Source organism: Tachyglossus aculeatus, chromosome 5, assembly GCF_015852505.1.
Source record: "Tachyglossus aculeatus isolate mTacAcu1 chromosome 5, mTacAcu1.pri, whole genome shotgun sequence".
Lineage (NCBI taxonomy): Eukaryota > Metazoa > Chordata > Mammalia > Monotremata > Tachyglossidae > Tachyglossus > Tachyglossus aculeatus.
The window spans coordinates 54,134,519-54,157,287 of record NC_052070.1 but is presented as its reverse complement, the minus strand read 5'-3'; the positions used below and the strand labels follow the sequence as shown (position 1 = coordinate 54,157,287).

Genomic DNA, 22,769 nt, shown 5'->3' with positions numbered 1-22,769 from the left:
TACCGTGCTAAGGACCCAGGACCCAAGTTTCCCAACTGGAATAAGAAAGTTTCTTTGGAAACATTGAGTTTGTGGCCCAGAAGATGCAGTAGAAGTATGCAGAAGTAGAAGTATGCAGCGGCATACTTCATGCTGCTGCCCAGATTGTCTTTGTCCAGAAACGCTCTGGGCCATATTACTCCCCTCCTCAAAAATCTCCAGTGGCTACCAGTCAACCTACACATGAGGCAGAAACTCCTCACCCTGGGCTTCAAGGCTGTCCATCCCCTCGCCCCCTCCTACCTCACCTCCCTTCTCTCCTTCTCCAGCTCAGCCCGCACCCTCCGCTCCTCTGCCGCTAATCTCCTCACCGTGCCTCGTTCTCACCTGTCCCGCCGTCGACCCCTGGCCCACGTCAATCAATCAATCAATCAATCGTATTTATTGAGCGCTTACTGAGCACTGTACAAAGTGCTTGGGAAGTACAAGTTGGCAACATATAGAGACGGTCCCTACCCAACAGTCGTCCCCTGGCCTGGAATGCCCTCCCTCTGCCCACCCGCCAAGCTCGCTCTCTTCCTCCCTTCAAGGCCCTACTGAGAGCTCACCTCCTCCAGGAGGCCTTCCCAGACTGAGCCCCCTCCTTCCTCTCCCCCTCCTCCCCCTCCCCATCCCCCGCCTTACCTCCTTCCCCTCCCCACACCACCTGTATATATGTATATATGTTTGTACGTATTTATTACTCTATTTTATTTGTACATATTTATTCTATTTATTTTATTTTGTTAATGTGTTTTGTTCTCTGTCTCCCCCTTCTAGACTGTGAGCCCACCGTTGTGTAGGGACCGTCTCTAGATGTTGCCAACTTGTCCTTCCCAAGCGCTTAGTCCAGTGCTCTGCACACAGTAAGAGCTCAATAAATACGATTGATTGATTGATTACTCTATTTTATTTGTACATATTTATTCTATTTATTTTATTTTGTTAATGTGTTTTGTTTTGTTCTCTGTCTCCCCTTTCTAGACTGTGAGCCTGCCGTTGGGTAGGGACTGTCTCTAGATGTTGCCAACTTGGATTTCCCAAGCGCTTAGTCCAGTGCTCTGCACACAGTAAGTGCTCAATAAATATGATTGATTGATTGATTGATTACTCTATTTTATTTGTACATATTTATTCTACTTACTTTATTTTGTTAATGTGTTTTGTTTTGTTGTCTGTCTCCCCCTTCTAGACTGTGAGCCTGCCGTTGGATAGGGACCGTCTCTAGATGTTGCCAACTTGTCCTTCCCAAGCGCTTAGTCCAGTGCTCTGCACACAGTAAGCGCTCAATAAATACAATTGATTGATTGATTATTTTATTTGTACATATTTATTCTATTTATTTTATTTTGTTAATGTGTTTTGTTCTCTGACTCCCCCTTCTAGACTGTGAGCCCGCTGTTGGGTAAGGACCGTCTCTAGATGTTGCCAACCTGTCCTTCCCAAGCGCTTAGTCCAGTGCTCTGCACACAGTAAGCGCTCAATAAATACGATTGATTGAGTACTCTATTTTATTTGTACATATTTATTCTATTTATTTTATTTTGTTAATGTGTTTTGTTTTGTTCTCTGTCTCCCCCTTCTAGACTGTGAGCCCGCTGTTGGGTAGGGACCGTCTCTAGATGTTGCCAACTTGTCCTTCCCAAGCGCTTAGTCCAGTGCTCTGCACACAGTAAGCGCTCAATAAATACGATTATATGTTGCCAACTTGTACTTCCCAAGCGCTTAGTACAGTGCTCTGCACAAAGTAATCGCTCAATAAATACGATTGATTGATTGATTGATTGATTGAATGAATAGAACCCCAAAGCAGGAACTTTCTACCTCCTACCGCCCCCTGGTGGCCTGAAGCAGTTAGTGCGCCTCCAACGGAGCCTTCCTTAGGGCCAAAAAGGGACTTTGGAAAACTTGGAGTCAATCAACCGGTTTTTTTTTTTTTTGAGCACTTACTAGCTGCAGGGCACTGTACTAAACGCTTGGGAGAGTCGACTGCAACAGAATTAGCAGCCACGTTCCCTGCCCCATAACGAGCTTACAGTTTAGAGGGGGAGCCAGACATGGGGGGCTGGATCTGTACAGATTTACCACTCATTGCATTCATTCAATCGTACTTATTGAGCGCTGACTGTGTGCGAAGCACGGGACTAAGCGCTTGGGAAGTACAAGTTGGCAACATTCACTCATTCAATCGTATTTATTGAGCGCTTACTGTGTGCAGAGCACTGGACTAAGCGCTTGGGAAGGACAAGTTGGCAACATCTAGAGACGGTCCCCTACCCAAGAGCGGGCTCACAGTCTAGAAGGGGGAGACAGACAACAAAACAAAACATATTAACAAAGTAAAATAAATAGAATAAATACGTACAAGTAAAATAAATAGAGTAATGAATCTGTACAAACATATATACAGGTCCTGTGGGGAGGGGAAGGAGGTAAAGCAGGGGGATGGGGAGGGGGATTTAGGGATGTGCATGTAGCTATAATTCCATTTATTCCTTCCTTGTACAATCAATCAATCGTATTTATTGAGCGCTTACTGTGTGCAGAGCACTGTACTAAGCGCTTGGGAAGTACAAGTTGGCAACATATTTATTCCTTGTACATATTTACTATTCTATTTTGTTAATGATGTGCATATAGCTTTTATTCTATTTGTTCTGACGATTTTGACACCTGTCTACATGTTTTGTTTTGGTGTCTGTCTCCCCCTTCTAGACAGGGTAGGGATTGTCTCTATCTGTTGCCAATTTGTATTTCCCCAGCGCTTAGTACAGTGCGCTGCACACAGTAAGTGCTCAATAAATACAATTGAGTGAATGAATCTATAATTCTATTATGTTGGTAGCATTGATGCCTGTACTTGTTTTGTGGTGTTGTCTGTCTCCCCGCTTCTAGACTGTGAGCCCATTGTTGGGTATGGAGTGTCTCTATCTGTTGCTGATTTGTACTTCCCAAGTGCTTAGTACAGTGCGCTGCACACAGTAAGCGCTCAGTAAATACAATTGAATGAATCTATAATTCTATTATGTTGGTAGCATTGATGCCTGTACTTGTTTTGTGGTGTTGTCTGTCTCCCCCCTTCTAGACTGTGAGCCCGTTGTTGGGTATGGATTGTCTCTATCTGTTGCTGATTTGTACTTCCCAAGCGCTTAGTACAGTGCGCTGCACACAATAAGCACTCAATAAATACAATTGAATGAATGAATGAATAACTAAGTAATTTATAATACACAATTTCAAGATAGGTACATAAATGCTGTGGAGACAAAGGCTGCCCTAGGATTCAGACTGGACCCGCTCGGCACAAAGTCAAACTCGGCTGCTCTTGAGCTGGGACTGGGCTGGTGCTGAGCTCGTCAATCAATCAATCAATCAACCGATGGTATTTACTTGTAATTTAATTTAGAGAAGCTGCAAGGTGCAGTGGTCAGAGCACAGATCTGAGACTGAAAGTCGTGGGCCGTAATCATTCATTCATTCATTCAATCGTATTTATTGAGCGCTTACTGTGTGCAGAGCACTGTACTAAGCGCTTGGAAAGTCCAAGTCGGCAACATATAGACAGTCCCTACCCAACAACAGGCTCACCGTCTAGAAGGGGGAGACAGACAACAAAACAAAACATGTGGACAGGTGTCAAGTCATCAGAATAAATAGAAATAAAGCTAGATGCACGTCATTAATAAAATAAATAGAACAGTAAATTTGTAAAAGTAAAATAAATAGAGTGATAATCTGTACAAACATATAATCCCAGCTCTGCCCTTTGTCTGCCGTGTGACCTTGGGCAAGTCACTTCACTTCTCTGGGCCTCAGTTACCTCATCTGTACAATGGGGATTGAGACTGTGTCCAACCTGATTTGCTTGTGTCTACCCCAGTGCTTAGTACGGTGCCTGGCACATAGCAAGGGCTTAACAAATATTATTAGTAGTAATAATAATAATTTCAGTATTTGTTAAGTGCTTACTATATACTAGGCGCTGTACTAAGCACTGGGGTGGATACAAGCAAATCCAATTGGCCACAGTCCCTGACCTATGTGGGGCTCATAGTCTCAATCCCCATTTTACAGATGAGGTAACAGGCCCAGTGAAGTGACTTGCCTGTCATGCGGCAGACAAGCGGCGAAGCCAGGATTAGAACCCATGACCTTCTGAAGCCCAGGCCCGTGTTCTAACCATTACGTCACGCTGCTTCCCCCAAACTCCTCTTGTTCCGCTCAACAGGGGTTGAAAATGCAATTCTGCCATCATCCTAAACCAGTACGGCCGGGACTCTCCGGCCTCAGCCAATTCAGCTGCTTTCTGACGGCTTAAAAAAATAAATCAATATTTCCCCCACACTCCAATCAATCAGTTGTGTTTACTGAGTGCTTGCTGTGTGCCTAGCACTGTATTAAGCGCTTGGGAGAGTACAACGCAACAATATAATGGGCATGTTCCCTGCCCACAGCAAGTGTACAGTCTAGAGACTCCAGCTAAGCCAGAGGGCAGGGCCTCCTTTCTGTAGGAATGTCCGGCATGGGGAAGGTGAAAGATGCAATGGGGGAATTCCTGCAGGAAAGCCAACACCTAAACGAGGAAACTAGACATGGAGGCATGAAGTTTCTGAAAGAGTTGCCCTTCCCCTTCCCCAGACATCATTCAGACAGCTCTGGTCTGTGGTGTGACAGAGGAATCTAACCTCTCCCTCCCTACGTCAGAGTCACGAGCAGGAGTCAACAGTCTAGAACCTTTTTTGCAGAAAAAGGGGAAAACTAAATCAATCAATCGAATTTATTGTGTGCAGAGCACTGTACTAAGTGCTTGGGAAGTACAAGTCGGCAACACGATAATAAAACAATAATGATTATTATTTTACTTGTTAATTGCTTACTAGGTGCCAAGCACTGTTCTAAGCACTACGGTAGATACAAATTAATCAGGTTGAACACACTCCTTGTCCCCCATGGGGCTCACACTCTTAATCCCCATTTTACAGATGAGGTAGCTGAGGCTCAGAGAAGTTGAGTGATTTGCCCGAGGTCACACAACAGACAAGCGGAGGAGCCGGGATTATTATCCAGGTCCTTCTGACGCCGAGGCCGGGCCTGTGGTCTAGACTCCACGAAGCCACGCTGCTTCTCAAAAAAAAACATTGGTGGGAGTTATCATCATCATCATCAATCGTATTTATTGAGCGCTTACTATGTGCAGAGCACTGTACTAAGCACTTGGGAAGTACAAATTGGCAACATATAGAGACGGTCCCTACCCAACAGTGGGCTCACAGTCTAAAACGGGGAGACAGAGAACAAAACCAAACATGCTAACAAAATAAAATAAATAGAATAGATATGTACAAGTAAAATAAATAAATAAATAAATAGAATAATAAATATGTACAAACATATATACATATATACAGGTGCTGTAGGGAAGGAGGTAAGATGGGGGGGATAAAGAGGGGGATGAGGGGGAGAGGAAGGAAGGGGCTCAGTCTGGGAAGGCAGTGCAGTGCAGTGTGACCTTGGGCAAGTCACTTAACTTCTCTGAGCCTCAGTTACCTCATCTGTAAAATGAGGATTAAGACTGTGAGCACCACGGGGGACAACCTGATCCCATTGTATCCCCCCAGCGCTTAGAACAGTGCTTTGCACATAGTAAGCGCTTAACAAATGCCACCATTATTATTATTATTATTATTGCAGGAAGAGGGAAGTAGTTTGGTAGCTGTGCTGATGTTCTGTGATTTTTTTTTAATGGTATTTGTTAAGTGCTTATTATGTGTCACTGTACTGGGAAGCAGCGTGGCTCAGCGGAAAGAGCCCGGGCTTTGGAGTCAGAGGTCGTGGGTTCAAATGCCGGCTCTGCCAATTGTCAGCTGTGTGACTTTGGGCAAGTCACTTCACTTCTCGGGGCCTCAGTTCCCTCATCTGTAAAAGGTGGATTAAGACTGTGAGCCCCATGTGGGACAACCCGATCACCTTGTAACCTCCCCAGTGCTTAGAACAGTGCTTTGCACATAGTAAGCGCTTAATAAATGCCATCATTATGGGGTGATGGGGTAGATTAAGGATAATCGTGTTAGATATAATCCCTGTCCCAAATGGGCTCACTGTCTTAATCCCCATTTTACAGATGAGGAGAAACTAAGGCACAAAGAAGTTAAGTGACTTGCCCAAGGTCACACAGCTGACAAGTGGCGGAGCAGGGATTAGCACCCAGGTCCTCTGACTCCCAGGGCGGTGCTCTTTCCCCCAGACCCCACTGCTTCTCTAGCGTTTTCCAGCGCTGGTGATGGGCTGTCCCGAGCCATCGATAGCAGCGTGAAGCAGGAGAAGCAGCGTGGCTCAGTGGAAAGAGCCCGGGCTTTGGAGTCAGAGGTCGTGGGTTCAAATCCCAGCTCTGCCAACTGTCAGCTTTGGGACTTTGGGCAAGTCACTTAACTTCTCTGGGCCTCAGTTCCCTCATCTGGAAAATGGGGATTAAGACTGTGAGCCCAACGTGGGACAACCTGATCACCCTGCATCTCCCCAGTGCTTAGAATAGTGCTTTGCACATAGTAAGAGCTTAACAAATATCATCATTATTATTATTATTATTATTATTATTATCGATACACTTCCCACCTGCTCCTCCAGCGGCCAACACTGCATACCGACAACCGGTTGTCTGGGGCTGCAAGCACAGTCTGGGATGCCGGGTCCCCTATCTCTGGGCGTCTCCCTCAGTCAGTGAGTGTATTTATTGAGCGCTTATTGTGTGTGGAGCCCATACTAAGTGCTTGGGAGAGTACACTATAACAATGAACAGACATATTCATTCAGTCATTCATTCAGTTGTATTTATTGAGCGCTTACTGTGTGCAGAGCACTGTACTAAGCGCTTGGGAAGTACAAGTTGGCAACATATTCCCTGCCCACAACGTGCTGTGGGGCTGGGAGAGGGGATGAGGAGATGGGGCAGCAACACAGGACATTTGTACCCCTATCCACGCCACCCACACCCCCCATTCCTGCGGGCCGAAACAGCTCAGTTGGGAGAGCGTCAGGCTGAAGATCTAAAGGTCCCTGGTTCGATCCCGGGTTTCGGCACGTGTTGTAAATTACATCTCAGCGAATCCTTATGGAACTTCGTTTGCGCGCTCATAATTCTTTAAGTGCTTAGTACAGTGCTCTGCACACAGTAAGCGCTCAATAAATACAACTGATTGATTGATTGGCAGGATCCTTAAAGCCCTGTGAGAACAGAAGCAGTCCAGGAGAGTTGTTGCTCGTTCGATGAACGAAGAGGCAGCCACACTGTCCTCCAGGGGCAGGCCGGAAGACTGACAAACCCTATTTGGGAATTCTCTGTTTTCACCCTATTTGGGAATTCTGTTTCCACTTCCCCGGGGGGAAGGGTGAGAAAAAGGGGCAGCCTCAGCCGACCCAGTGAGTCAATTGCATTTCTTAAGCGCTGTGCACAAAGCACTGTAAGAAGCACTTGGGAGTGTACAAGAAAACAACACGACAGACACATTCCCTGCCCACAACAAGCTTACAGTCTAGAGGACTGTAACCTAGGCCAGCCTGCCTATTGCAACCAGTGGGCCCCACAGGCTGGAGCTTCCAAATGGTCATAATCAATTATATTTACTGAGCGCTTACTGTGTACAGAGCACTGTACTGAGTGCTCGGGAGAGTACAATAAAAAGACCCCCCCCCCGCACCAGGTGCTGTCACCATCATCAATCGTATTTATGATTTATGTGCTGTGAATAGGAAGTGCTTCCACACCAAATAGGCCTGTCTTTCCATGCCCACGGTGCAGATGGCACTGCCAGTCTTGCACCCACCTTTCCAGCCCCACCGAGGCTGAGAGCCATCTTTGAAGCCGAGCAGCCCCTACGCACCTTCCTACGTGAGACTGTGATTCCCATGTAGAACCGGGACTGTGCTTAACTCCCCAGCGCTAAACAAAGGGCCGGAACACACAGAAGGCATCGAATAAATACAATTATTATTATCATTTTTATATTACGGTCATCAGAAGCAGCACGGAGTGGCGGATAGAGCCCGGGCCTGGGAGTAACAGGGTCATGGGTTCTAAGTCCGGCTCTGCCGCTTGTCTGCTGTGTGACCCTGGGCAAGTCACTTCACTTCTTTGGGTCTCACTTACCCCACCTGGAAAATGGGGATTGAGACTTTGAGCCCCACGTGGGACCGAGACTGTGTCCAACCTGATTTGCTTGCCTCCCCCCCAGAGCATAGTATAGTGCCTGGCAGATCGTAAGCACTTAAGAAATACCATTATTATGATGGTGAGTAGAGCGCAGCGTGTTTTCTGGGTGCACCTATACGGCATCCTCCCCTGAAAATATGAGAGGCTTCTGCATTTATTACCAGCTGTGAAAACTTGTGCACCCGCAAACATTCACAACACACACACCTTAATACACACTCTCACACTCTGTGTTTGGGATATTACTAGAATAATAATAATAATAATAATTTTGGTATTTGTTAAGCTCTTACTATGTGCCAAGCACTGTTTCTTTTTTTTTGTTTTGTTTTTTAATGGCATTTATTAAGCGCTTACTATGTGCAAAGCACTGTTCTAAGCGCTGGAAGCAACCACCACGTTTAGTACTTGGAAACCCAAATATACCATAATCATCATCAATCATATTTATTGAGCGCTTACTGTGTGCAGAGCACTGTCCTAAGCACTTGGGAAGTACAAGTTGGCAACATATAGAGACAGTCCCTACCCAACAATGGGCTCACAGTCTAAAAGGGGGAGACAGAGAACAAAACCAAGCATACTAACACAATAAAATAAATAGAATAGATATGTACAAGTAAAATAAATAAATAAATAGAGTAACAATATATCTCCCTTGGCCCTTCATTCCCTCTGCCCTAGGCAGCGTGCTTTAGTGAAAAGACCACGGGATCAAGAGTCAGGAGACGACTAGCCTGCTCGGTGACTTTAGACAAGTAACCTCACCTCTCTCGGCCTCAGTCTCCACATTTGTAAAATAGGGATAAAATTCCTGCTCTCCCGGCTTCTTAGACTGTGAGTCCCAGGAGGGTCAGGGATTAGGTCCAGTGTAATAATAATAATAATAATAATGATGGCATTTATTAAGAGCTTACTATGTGCAAAGCACTGTTCTAAGCGCTGGAGACATTACAAGGTGATCAGGTTGTCCCACGTGGGGCTCACAGTCTTAATCCCCATTTTTACAGATGAGGTAACTGAGGCACAGAGAAGTGAAGTGACTTGCCCAAAGTCACACAGCTGACAACTGGCAGAGCCGGGATTTGAACCCAGGACCTCTGACTCCAAAGCCTGTGCTCTTTCCACCGAGCCACGTTATTTTGTATCTGCCCCAGTGCTTAACAGAGTGCTTGGGCACAGCAAGCACTTAATAAACCCCCCTCTAGGCAGTAGGCTCGTTGTGGGCAGGGAATGTGTCCACTTAGAACAGTGCTTTGCACATAGTAAGCGCTTAATAAATGCCACCATTACTACCAACTCTGTTATATTGTACTCTCCCAAGCGCTTGGTACAGTGCTGTGCACATAGCGAGCTCTCAATAAATGCCATTAACTGATTAATAAATACCATAATTATAATGATTGCTACGTACCTCACACCTGTAGCAGTTTTCATGGAAATTTCGTCCCATGCACTCAATTTTGAAGGTGTCTTTCCCGTCCCGGGGGATGATGGGATTTTCACAGCTGCTGCACACAGGGGCGAATTTCCTGGAAAAAGAAGGAGTGCAGCTCGAAGTCAGGCCCTCAGCCATAGAAATTAACCTCAGAAGCTGATGGCAGTCTGCTGCCCGGACCTGTTTAAATGCCTGGACCTGTTTAAACTGTTACCTTATGATTGACATATTCATTCAATCGTATTTGTTGAGCGCTTACTGTGTGCAGAGCACTGTACTAAGGACTTGGGAAAGGACAATACAACAATAAGCAGCGATATTCCTTGCCCACAACGAGTTCACAGTCTAGAGGAGGGGAGACAGCATACAAATAAGTAAAATCACAGATATGTACCTGAGTGCTTTGGGGCTGGGACGGCGGGGAGAGCAAAGGCATAAATAAAATGACGGATCTGTACATAAGTGCTTTGGGGCTGGGAAGGGCGAAGAGCTAAGGGAGCAAGGCAGGGAAATGCAGAAGGGGGTGGGATTTGAGGAAAAGTGTTTCATCTGGGATGGGAGATGAGGAAAAGTGGGACTTGGTCTGGGAAGGCCCCTTGGAGGAGATGTACCTTCAGTAAGGCTTCCTGCACATAGTAAGCGCTCAATAAAATGATTGAATGAATGAATGAAGTGGGAGAGAGTGGTTGTCTGTCGGATTAGAGGAGGAAGGGTGTTTCAGGCCAGAGGCAGGATGAGGGATAGGGTTCGGCGGCGAGACGAGCGAGATGGAGGCACAGTGAGAAGGTTAGCATTATCAATCAATTGTATTTATTGAGCGCTTACTGTGTGCAGAGCGCTGTACTATGCGCTTGGGAAGTACAAGTTGGCAACATATAGAGACAGTCCCTACCCAACAGTGGGCTCACAGTCTAAAAGGGGGAGACAGAACAAAACCAAACATACTAACAAAATAAAATAAATAGAATAGATATGCACAGGTAAAATAAATAAATAGAGTAATAAATATGTACAAACATATATACATATATACAGGTGCTGTGGGGAAGGGAAGGAGGTAAGATGGGGGGATGGAGAGGGGGATGAGGGGGAGAGGAAGGAAGGGGCTCAGTCTGGGAAGGCCTCCTGGAGGAGGTGAGCTCTCAGTAGGGCCTTGAAGGGAGGAAGAGAGCTAGCATTAGAGGAGAGAAATATGCATGCTAGGTTGTAGAAGGAGAAAAGGGAGGTGAGGTAGGAGTGGGCAAGGTGACGGAGTGCTTTAAAGCCAATGGAGAGGAGTTTTTGTTTGATAAGGAGACGGACGGGAGTTTTTTGAGGACGTGTGACACGGGGTCACGGGTCCAGAACGTTTCCCTTCTCCCTCTCCCTTCTGCGCCTGCCTACCTCCCTTTATCCATCCCAACCTCAGCCCCGCAGCACCTTTGTATATATCTACAGTTTAGTTTAATGTCTGTCTCCCCCAACAGATTATAAACTCTTTGAAAGCATGGGTCACGTCTGTCAACTCTACTGAATGGTATTCTCCCAATCAATCAATCAATCAATCGTATTTATTGAGCGCTTACTGTGTGCATAGCACTGTACTAAGCACTTGGGAAGGACAAGTTGGCAACATATAGAGACGGTCCCTACCCAACAGTGGGCTCACAGTCTAGAAGGGGGAGATGGAGAACAAAACCAAACATATTAACAAAATAAAATAGAATAGATATGAACAGGTAAAAAATAAATAAATAGAGTAATCAATACGTACAAACATATATACATATATACAGGTGCTGTGGGGAAGGGAAGCAGGTAAGGCTGGGGGAGGAGGGGGAGAGGAAGGAGGGGGCTCAGTCTGGGAAGGCCTCCTGGAGGAGGTGAGCTTAGTACATTGCTCACTGATTGATTGATTGATTGATTGATTGATAGAGTGGTCTGGGCTGTAGAGGGAGTGGAGCAACGCTAAGTAGAAGGGGGAGAGCTGATTGCATGTAGCTATAATTCCATTTAATCCTTCCTTGTACAAGGAATTTATTCCTTGTACATATTTGCTAGTCTGTTTTGTTAATGATATGCATATAGCTTTAATTCCATTTTTTCTGATGATTTTGACACCTGTCTACATGTTTTGTTTTGGTGCCTGTCTCCCCCTTCTAGACAGGGTAGGGATTGTCTCTATCTGTTGCCAATTTGTACTTCCCCAGCGCTTAGTACAGTGCGCTGCACACAGTAAGCGCTCAATAAATACAACTGAATGAATGATTGAATGCCAAAAGGCTAGTTTCCTGGGCCAGAAGTTAGGCACTGATGACTAACTTTTCTACGTTCCAACGATTGAATGAAAACTCGAATATCAGAATTCTGCATATCCTGACATTTTTCCGTGAACTTCTTCCCATTTGGCTTTAAAGCCCTCAGTCAGCTCACCCCATCTTACCTTACCTCACTAATCTCCTACCACAGCCCAGCCTCCGCTAGCACCAGTTTACGCACTGTCCCCCGATCTAGTCGACCTTGACGCTGACCCCTTTCTCACATCCTCCCATAAACCTGGAAAACAATCTCTCTCTCTCTCTCTCTCTCTCTCTCTCTCTCTCTCTCTCTATATATATATATATATATAGATATAGATATAGATATAGCTATACACCAGACCACCACTCTCTCCACCTTCAAAGCACCATTAAGGTCGCATCTCCAGCAAGAGGCCTTCCCCGATTAATCCCTCTTTTCCCCGACTCACTCTCCCTCCTACAGAGAAGCAGTGTGGCTCAGTGGAAAGAGCCCGGGCTCTGGAGTCAGAGGCCATGGGTTCAAATCTCAGCTCCGCCACTTGTCAGCTGTGTGACTTTGGGCAAGTCACTTCACTTCTCTGGGCCTCAGTTCCCTCATCTGTAAAATGGGGATTAAGACTGTGAGCCCCACATGGGACAACCTGATCACCTTGTAACCTCCCCAGTGCTTTGCACATAGTAAATGCTTAATAAATGCCATTATTATTATTATTATTATTATTATGCACTTCAATCTGTGACCTCTGGACACTTGATATTCACCCAACAACCCCTCAGCATTTGTGTACCTATCTTTAAATGCTATTACACTCATTTATTCATATTAATGTCTGTCTCCCCCTCTAGACTGTACGGGCAGGGAACATATCTGCTAATTCTGTTGTACTCTCCCAAGCGCTTAGTACAGTGCTCTGCACACAGTAAGCACTCAATAAATACGACTGATGATCATTAAGTGTGGCTCACAAGAAGGAGAGGAGCCTCTAGGCTGAGGAAGCCCAAGGTAATTGCACCAGTTGGTCCTACTCTAGGGGCTGGCTTGGCTGGAGGTTTCTTAACATTCATTCATTCAATCATATTTATTGAGTGCTTACTGTGTGCACAGCACTGTACTAAGCGCTTGGGAAGTACAAGTAGGCAACATATAGAGATGGTCCCTACCCAACAGTGGGCTCACCATCTAGAAGGGGGAGATGGACAACAAAACAAAACATATTAACAAAATAAAATAAATAGAATAGTAAATATGTACAAGTAAAATAAAGTAATAAATCTGTACATTCATTCATTCAATCGTATTTATTGAGTGCTTACTGTGTGCACAGCACTGTACTAAGCCCTTGGGAAGTACAAGTCGGCAACCTATAGAGACGGTCCCTACCCCACAGCGGGCTCACAGTCTAGAAGGGGGAGACAGACAATAAAACAAAACATATTAACAAAATAAAATAAATAGAATAGTAAATATGTACAAGTAAAATAGAGTAATAAATCTGTACATTCATTCATTCAATCATATTTATTGGGCGCTTACTGTGTGCAGAGCACTGTACTAAGCGCTTGGGAAGTACAAGTTGGCAACCTATAGAGACGGTCCCTACCCCACAGCGGGCTCACAGTCTAGGAGGGGGAGACAGACAACAAAACAAAACATATTAACAAAATAAAATAAATAGAATAGTAAATATGTACAAGTAAAATAAAGTGATAAATCTGCACATTCATTCATTCAATCGTATTTATTGAGCACTTACTGTGCGCAGAGCCCTGTACTAAGCACTTGGGAAGTACAAGTCGGAAACATCTAGAGACGGTCCCCACCCAACAGCGGGCTCACAGTCTAGAAGGGGGAGACAGACAACAAGAGGCCATGCCTTGATCCCTGGGGTGATTCCCGGGGGATCCACTTTCAGGATTCCTAATGGAGATGCCTGCAGGCTATATTTTGTCTTGTCTTATGCGTCACCGACCCATAGCGACGCCATGGACACATCTCTCCCAGAACGCCCCACCTCCATCTGCAATCGTTCTGGTAGTAGATCCGTAGAGTTTTCTTGGTAAAAATATGGAACTGGTTTACCATTGCCTCCTTCCGCGCAGTAAACTTGAATCTCCTCCCTCGACTCTCGCCCGTGCTGCTGCTGCCCTAAACTCCCGTTTAGGTTCCCCAAAATGCTCTGGGGACCCCAGGATCAAAACAGGAAATCTCATCTGGGCTCCAGGGCCCCGGACTAACAGTGGGGATGACTCTATTTCCCCAGTTACAGACTCTCTTCCCCTGAGCCCATGACTGCCAGCCCTCCCCGTTGAAGCCTCTGACCCTGCTTGGTATTTTCTGGTTCTCCTCTTCTGGAGGTTCACCCAGATGGGAGGGCAATCAATCAATCAATCAATCGTATTTATTGAGCGCTTACTGTGTGCAGAGCACTGGACTAAGCGCTTGGGAAGTACAAGTTGGCAACACAGAGAGACAGTCCCTACCCAACAGTGGGCTCACAGTCTAAAAGGGCAATGACTAAGCCCTCGTTCTCTTCCCCTATTCCCTCCTGCACCGCCTTGACTTGCTCCCTTTATTCATCACCCCCTCCCAGCCCCATAGCACTTCTGTACATAGCTGTAATTTTATTTATTTATATTAATGACTGTCTCCGCCTCTAGGCTGTAAGCTTGTTGTGGGCAGGGAATATGTCTTTTAGACTGTGAGCCCACTGTTGGGTAGGGACCGTCTCTATATGTTGCCAACTTGTACTTCCCAAGCGCTTAGTACAGTGCTCTGCACACAGTAAGCGCTCAATAAATATGATTGACTGATTGATTGATTGAATAATAACCATTAATAATTATGGTATTTGGAATGGTGGTGGAGAATGAGGGCCGAGTGTTCTAAGGATAGTGTTAGCTGTTTGGAGTTCTGGAGTCATGCTGTATATATGTATATATTCCTTTTAGACTGTGAGCCCACTGTTGGGTAGGGATTGTCTCTATATGTTGCCAACTTGTACTTCCCAAGAGCTTAGTACAGTGCTCTGCACACAGTAAGCGCTCAATAAATATGATTGATTGATTTATGTATATATGTTTGTACATATTTATTACTCTATTCATTTGTTTCACTTGTACATATTTATTCTATTTATTTTATTTTGTTGTCTGTCTCCCCCTTCTAGACTGTGAACCTGCTGTTGGGTAGGGACCGTCTCTAGATGTTGCCAACTTGTACTTCCCAAGCGCTTAGTACAGTGCTCTCCACACAGTAAGCGCTCAATAAATATGATTGATTGATATATGTATATATGTTTGTACATATTTATTACTCTATTCATCTGTTTCACTTGTACATATTTATTCTATTTATTTTATTTTGTTAATATGTTTTGTTTTGTTGTCTGTCTCCCCCTTCTAGACTGTGAACCTGCTGTTGGGTAGGGACCGTCTCTCTCTGTTGCCAACTTGTACTTCCCAAGCCCTTAGTACAGTGCTCTGCACACAATAAGTGCTCAATAAATACGATTGATATATGTATATATGTTTGTACATATTTATTACTCTATTTATTTGTTTCACTTGTACATATTTATTCTATTTATTTTATTTTGTTAATACGTTTTGTTTTGTTGTCTGTCTCCCCCTTCTAGACTGTGAACCTGCTGTTGGGTAGGGACCGTCTCTAGATGTTGCCAACTTGTACTTCCCAAGCCCTTAGTACAGTGCTCTGCACACAATAAGCGCTCAATAAATATGATTGATATATGTATATATGTTTGTACATATTTATTACTCTATTTATTTGTTTCACTTGTACATATTTATTCTATTTATTTTATTTTGTTAATATGTTTTGTTTTGTTGTCTGTCTCCCCCTCCTAGACTGTGAACCCGCTGTTGGGTAGGGACCGTCTCTAGATGTTGCCAACTTGTACTTCCCAAGCCCTTAGTACAGTGCTCTGCACACAGTAAGCACTCAATAAATACAATTAAATTAATGTCTGTTGATTGTTATTTTGTATTCTCCCAAGTGCTTAGTACAGTGCTCTCCGCACACACTAAGCGCTCAATAAATATGATTAAATGAATGAAAGTGTAATCCAGTCTGGATCCCAGACCTTGTGACCTATTCGTCCACCTTCTCCTTGGCTTTCTTGGATGGTCCTTGTCTGTCTCACCATCTGTCTACCCACCGGTCCCTTGGGCCTGCCCCACTCCCTATTAGTTGGGGTGTTTTGCCAAATTCCCCTCCCACCCTTTGGGCCTTCAGGCCACCTCCATTTAGGAGAGTACAATGAAAGTGAGAGAGACAAGGGTCCTGCCCACCTGGAGCTTACAATCAGAGAAGAAGCATGGCTCAATCAATCAATCGTATTTATTGAGCGCTTACTGTGTGCAGAGCACTGTACTAAGCGCTTGGGAAGTACAAATTGACAATTTGAACAATTGGCTCAGTGGAAAGAGACTGGGCTTGGGAGTCAGAGGTCATGGGTTCAAATCCCGGCTCTGCCAATTGTCAGCTGGGTGACTTTGGGCAAGTCACTTCTCTGTGACTCAGTTACCTCGTCTGGAAAATGGGGATTAAGACTGTGAGCCCCACGTGGGGCAACTTGATCAACTTGTATCTCCCCCAGTGCTTAGAACAGTGCTTTTCACAAAGTAAGCGCTTAATAAATGCCATTATTTATCCAGCGCTTAGAACAGTGCTTTGCACATAGTAAGCACTTAATAAATGCCATTATTATTAGTAGTAGTAGTAAGGGGGTAGGGAATGACAACGGCCTCAAAATAAATTACAGATAAGAGGAAGAAGATAATGCAAAGATGGCTATGTGGATGAATAAACGTTTAAATAGAAGGGTATGCAAGTTGGTATGCTCAGACTACTACCCGCTCTTCCTTCCCAAATCCCAAGTCCCCTGTCCTCGGCTCCTCCGATTGCTCTGCCCCTTCTCCTCACTCTTGCTCCGGCCCTTGGTCCTCCAACCCTTTCCGCTTTCCCCAAGGAATCCTCTGGAGAATCCAGTCAGCCGTGGATCCCACGCCCTGAGGCCCCAATTCAAGCCCCTTGTAGCTAGACGGACCGGGGTTGGGGGTGGGTGGGGGGCAAGAAGGTCCACGCACCGGTAGAAGTCGTCCAAGCAGTAGGGCTGGTTCTCGTCGTCCAGGGCGAAGTTTTCATCCCCGATGGGCCGAGCACAAACCATGCAGGTGAAGCAGTCGGGGTGGAAGGCAAGGCCCACGGCCCGGGTGATGTGTTCCAGAATCACCTGGTGGCACTGGGCACATTTTTCCAGGGTGTCCTGGTGGGAGAAATTGCTAACTGGAGGCAGAAACAGCCTCTGGAGATCCAGTCATCATCATCATCATCAATCGTATTTATTGAGCGCTTACTGTGTGCAGAGCACTGTATTAAGCGCTTGGGAAGTACAAAGTACAAGTACATCCAGCGGCTGGGGTTCTAGAGGCCCTAAAGCCTGCAGCCTGCTGGGGAGGACTGGGCGGGCCACTATCAATCAGCTCACCCAACCCTCTCTGAACAGCGGCCCCTGCTCAGGGCTGCCACCGGGTTGCTAAACAGCTACAGAGGAGCAGTGTGGTTTAGTGGGAAGAGCGCAGGCCTGAGAGTCAGGAGCCTTGGGTTCTAATCTCAGCTCTGCCTTAGAAACGCTCTGGGCATATTACTCCCCTCCTCAAAAATCTCCAGTGGCTACCAATCAATCTGCGCATCAGGCAGAAACTCCTCACCCTGGGCTTCAAGGCTGTCCATCCCCTCGCCCCCTCCTACCTCACCTCCCTTCTCTCCTTCTCCAGCTCAGCCCGCACCCTCCGCTCCTCCGCCGCTAATCTCCTCACCGTACCTCATTCTCGCCTGTCCCACCATCGACCCCCGGCCTACGTCCTCCCTCTGGCCTGGAATGCCCTCCCTCTGCCCATCCGCCAAGCTAGCTCTCTTCCTCCCTTCAAGGCCCTGCTGAGAGCTCACCTCCTCCCGGAGGCCTTCCCAGACTGAGCCCCTTCCTTCCTCTCCCCCTCGTCCCCCTCTCCTTCCCCCCCATCTTACCTCCTTCCCTTCCCCACAGCACCTGTATATATGTATATATGTTTGTACATATTTATTACTCTATTTATTTATTTATTTTACTAGTACATATCTATTCTATTTATTTTATTTTGTTAGTACGTTTGGTTTTGTTCTCTGTCTCCCCCTTTTAGACTGTGAGCCCACTGTTGGGTAGGGACTGTCTCTATATGTTGCCAATTTGTACTTCCCAAGCGCTTAGTACAGTGCTCTGCACATAGTAAGCGCTCAATAAATACGATTGACGAAATCACTTCTCTTCTCTGCATCTCAGTTTCTTCATCCGTAAAATACGGGGTCAGTACCTGTCATCCTTCCTTCTTATTCACCTCTCCCTCAGCCCCACAGCACTTGTGTTCCTCTCTGTAACTTATTCATACTAATGTCTGTCCTCCCCTCTAGATTGTAAACTCATTGAGGGCAGGAAACCTGTCTTACTGCACTGTCCCCAGCACTTAGTATGGGGCTCTGCACACAGTAAGTGCTCAATAAATACCATTAATTGACTGCAGTCCGTGTGAGTGCCTATTATCATTAATAATAGTATTAATGCAATTACATCGGTATTATAATAATTAATAATGCAATAATGAATAATAATTCAAGGTATAGATGGGATGGTGACCAACTTTTCTCAAAGACCAGCTGATCTCCCATCATCTCCTATCTCTTCCCGAGCCCCTAATAATCAACTAGCCATGCCTTGGGCTGACTTTTTGGCTCTCTCTCTCTCACCTGACCACACTGATACCCCCACACTGTTTTACACTCAGAACATTTGAAACCCAGTCCTAGGGAGAATTTAGTTAAAGATCAAGCCCCATTGACCCCTAAATCCTGATCCCTGTCCCTCCCCTTTTCTCCATCACATCTGGCCCCTCCTGAAGTAGCGCCCAAACAACTGCCACTCTGCCCTTGTGCCTTGTAGCTATAAAAATAGGGATATCCTAACCTAATCCTCCTCGACCTCTCAGCTGCCTTTAACACTGGGGTCCACCCCCTTCTCCTGGAAACACTATCGGACTTCTGCTTCACTGCTCCTGTCCTCTCCTGATTCTCCTCCTATCCCTCCAGCCTCTCGTTCTCCGTCCCTTTCGCGGGCTCCTCCTCTTTTTCCCTCCCCCCGTGGCAGTCCCTCAAGGTTCAGTTCTGAGTCTCCTTCTCGTCTTCATCTACACCCATCTAGAGAAGCGGCGTGGCCCGTGGAAAGAGCCCGGGCTTTGGAGTCCGAGGTCATGGGTTCAAATCCCGGCTCCACCAACTGTCAGCTGTGTGACTTTGGGCAAGTCACTTAACTTCTCTGGGCCTCAGTTACCTCAACTGGAAAATGGGGATTAAAACTGTGAGCCCCCTGTGGGACAACCTGATCACCTTGCAACCTCCCCAGCGCTTAGAACAGTGCTTTTTATTACTCTATTTATTTATTTTACTTGTATATATCTATTCTATTTATTTTATTTTGTTAGTACGTTTGGTTTTGTTCTCTGTCTCCCCCTTTTAGACTGCGAGCCCACTGTTGGGTAGGGACTGTCTCTATATGCTGCCAATCTGTACTTCCCAAGTGCTTAGTACAGTGCTCTGCACATAGTAAGCGCTCAATAAATACGATTGATGATGATGATGATGCTTTGCACATAGTAAGCGCTTAACAAACACCAACATTATTATTACTTGTACTTCCCAAGCTCTGCACACAGTAAGCGCTCAATAAATACGATTGATTGATTGATTATTATTATTATTACACCCACTCCCTCGAAGAACTCATTTGCTCCCATGGTTTCAACTACCACCTCTGTGGATGATTCCCAAATCTACATCTCCAGCCCTGATCTCTCTCCTTCTACACAGTCTCTCATCTCCTCCCGCCTTCAGGGCGCTTCCACTGATCTCAACTGTTTGATTGGGTATCGGTCGCGTTGGCGTTGGGCCGGGAGGGGTCCGATTTACCTGGTAGCAGGGCTCACAGAGGGGACGGCCATCTCTCTGGTAGAAGCGTTGGCCCGCCAGCTGGCAGTGGCATGTGCGGCAGGTGAAACACTGGGCGTGGTACTGTCTCTTCATGGCCTCCACCCCCAGCTCATGGGGGGTTATGACTTTATGGCAGAAGGCACAGATATCTGGTGAGGTCGGAGGAGAAGCCATGGTGAGTTCCCATTCTCACCAGAGAAGCAGCGTGGCTCGGTGGCAAGAGCCCGGGCTTTGGAGTCGGAGGTCACGGGTTCAAATCCCGGCTCCGCCACTTGTCAGCCGTGTGACTTTGGGCAAGTCATTTAACTTCTCTGAGCCTCAGTTACCTCATCTGTGAAATGGGGATTAAGACTGTGAGCCCCCCGTGGGACAACCTGATCACCTTCTAACCTCCCCAGTACTTCTGTGAGCCCACTGTTGGGTAGGGACTGTCTCTATATGTTGCCAACTTGTACTTCCCAAGCGCGTAGTACAGTGCTCTGCACACAGGAAGCGCTCAATAAATACGATTGATTAGAACAGTGCTTTGCACATAGCAAGCGCTTAATAAATGCCATCATTATTATTATTTGTTCCTCTCACCCGTCTGTCTTCCCACACTAGGCTGTAATTTATTTTTTTATATTAATGTCGGTCTTCCCCTCTAGACTGTAAGCTAGTTGTGGGTAGGGAATGTGTCTATTTATTGTTTTATCGTATTCTCTCAAGTGCTAAGTATAGTGCTCAATATGGTGCTCTGCACACAGTAAGTGCTCAATAAATACGATTGATTGATTAGAACAGTGCTTTGCGCATAGCAAGCGCTTAATAAATGCCATCATTATTATTATTATTATTCATTCCTCTCACCCGTCTGTCTTCCCGCACTAGGCTGTAATTTATTTTTTTATATTAATGTCGGTCTTCCCCTCTAGACTGTAATCTAGCTGTGGGTAGGGAATATGTCCATTTATTGTTTTATTGTATTCTCCCAAGTGCTAAGTATAGTGCTCAATATGGTGCTCTGCACACAGTAAGTGCTCAATAAACACGATTGTGGTATTGACTGACCGACTCCCTCCTCATAAATAATAATAATAATAATAATGGGAGTTGTTAAGCGCTTACTATGTGCCAACCACTGTTCTGAGCGCTGGGGAAGATACAAGGTGATCAGGTTGTCCCACGTGGGGATCACAGTCTTAATCCCCATTTTACAGATGAGGGAACTGAAGCACAGAGAATCAATCAATCGTATTTATTGAGCGCTTACTGTGTGCAGAGTTAAGTAATAATAATAATAATAATAATAATGATGGCATTTATTAAGCGCTTACTATGTGCAAAGCACTGTTCTAAGCACTGAGGAGGTTACAGGGTGATCAGGTTGTCCCACGGGGGGCTCACAGTCTTTATCCCCATTTTACAGTTGAGGGAACTGAGGCCCAGAGAAGTTAAGTGACTTGCCCAAAGTCACACAGCTGACAAGTGGCGGAGCCAGGACTTGAACCCATGACCTCTGACTCCCAAGCCCGTGCTCTTTCCACCGAGCCACGCTGCTTCTCATGAATAAATATGTATCACACCCCCATACTAGGTACTACGGGGTGTGACGCTAGGTGTGACTCAAGGACCTTACTGTATAAAAGAAGAGTTGAGACAAACAGGCATAAATCGCTAACCGGTGCCTCGCCTCGTTCCCCCAAATTTTGCTAACTGGAAGTGAGAATGGGGGAGACTAAAAGAGGGAATGATTGGTCAGTACTGCAGGACCCAGAGGCTGGAGCAGGAGGCCCGGAACACTTGTTAAGCTGGTGACCGGGGCCTTCCACTTATCGTTGTCCAAGCAGGATGTTTGCTGCCCTGCCTACTTCCCTTTGCGGTTGACTTCTGACAGGCTGGAATTAGGGAAGAAGTGGGGTAAGCGGCCATGGGGGAGGGAACTGGGATGAGGACTTGGGAATCCCCCCCCGCCATTTCCATCTCCACCTCTCTTTCTACGGCTGCTGGAGGAGCAGGGGGAGAAGAAGAGAGGCAGAGCGGGGGGAAGGGACTTCTTTCTCTCTCTCAGTCACCTGGAAGACAGCAGAATCCAGTAGGAGTAGGGGAAGACTCATCCCTTCCAGCTCCCAGGACTTTGTCCCGCAAAACATCTGCTTCTGCCATCCCCTGGCTGGGTGCCTAGCTCCCACCAAGCCTCTAGTGAGTAGGAAGCGGGGTCAATCCTAGCTAGGAGAGGGCAAGAGTGGGCACACAGTCTATGCCCATTGAGCTGGTCTTGCTTGGCGTGGGCATCGCCCAGGACCTGAACCTTTATCAGATCCCCACACCACCTTGGTTCCCCAGGCTCTGGGGGACCTCAATATTACTGTCAATAGGAGGCCTCCCCTCTCCCTGAGACCCTATTCCCAGGAGCCAAGGTCAAGCACGTGGATGCCCCAGCCCCACTGGGACAGCTGTCCGGGAAACGGCTCTGCAGGCTCTCTGTCCGGCCAGTCACCTGGGGATTCGTCCCTCTCGGGGTGGCCAGTGGGGTTCGGCGGGGCCCGGCCTTGGGGATCCTTGGCTGGAGCCTGGAGAAGAAGCAGAAACATCCCACCCCTCGTTCAGCAGCCGCGCTTCTTCACACTAAGAAAGCTGGTATTTAATCCCCATTTTGCAGACGAGGAAATCGAGGCCCAGAGAAGTTAAGAAGCTTCAGCAGGAGGGATTTGCAATGGATATCCAGATGTGCGGGCGGGGAAGGTATACAACACTAGAAGAGGTGACAGAACGAGGTTCTGCAATTGCCTCTGGAACAGACTTCCATCT

General features: G+C 46.3%; 1 protein-coding gene and 1 non-coding gene across 2 annotated transcripts in view; one reads left to right on the top strand and one right to left on the bottom strand.

Moving 5' to 3' along the window:
• FBLIM1 (filamin binding LIM protein 1) overlaps positions 1-22,769 on the bottom strand; it is a 49,555-nt gene that overhangs the window by 6,161 nt on the left and 20,625 nt on the right. Inside the window, exons 5-8 of the mRNA XM_038746613.1 lie at positions 22,459-22,531; positions 19,959-20,128; positions 17,051-17,229; positions 9,639-9,756 (exon numbers count right to left, since the gene is read on the bottom strand). Coding sequence (XP_038602541.1) covers positions 9,639-9,756; positions 17,051-17,229; positions 19,959-20,128; positions 22,459-22,531 — 540 coding nt within the window. The remainder of the gene's footprint in view (positions 1-9,638; positions 9,757-17,050; positions 17,230-19,958; positions 20,129-22,458; positions 22,532-22,769) is intronic.
• TRNAF-GAA lies at positions 7,023-7,095 on the top strand. The gene has a single exon. It is a non-coding gene; the product is annotated as a tRNA-Phe (tRNA).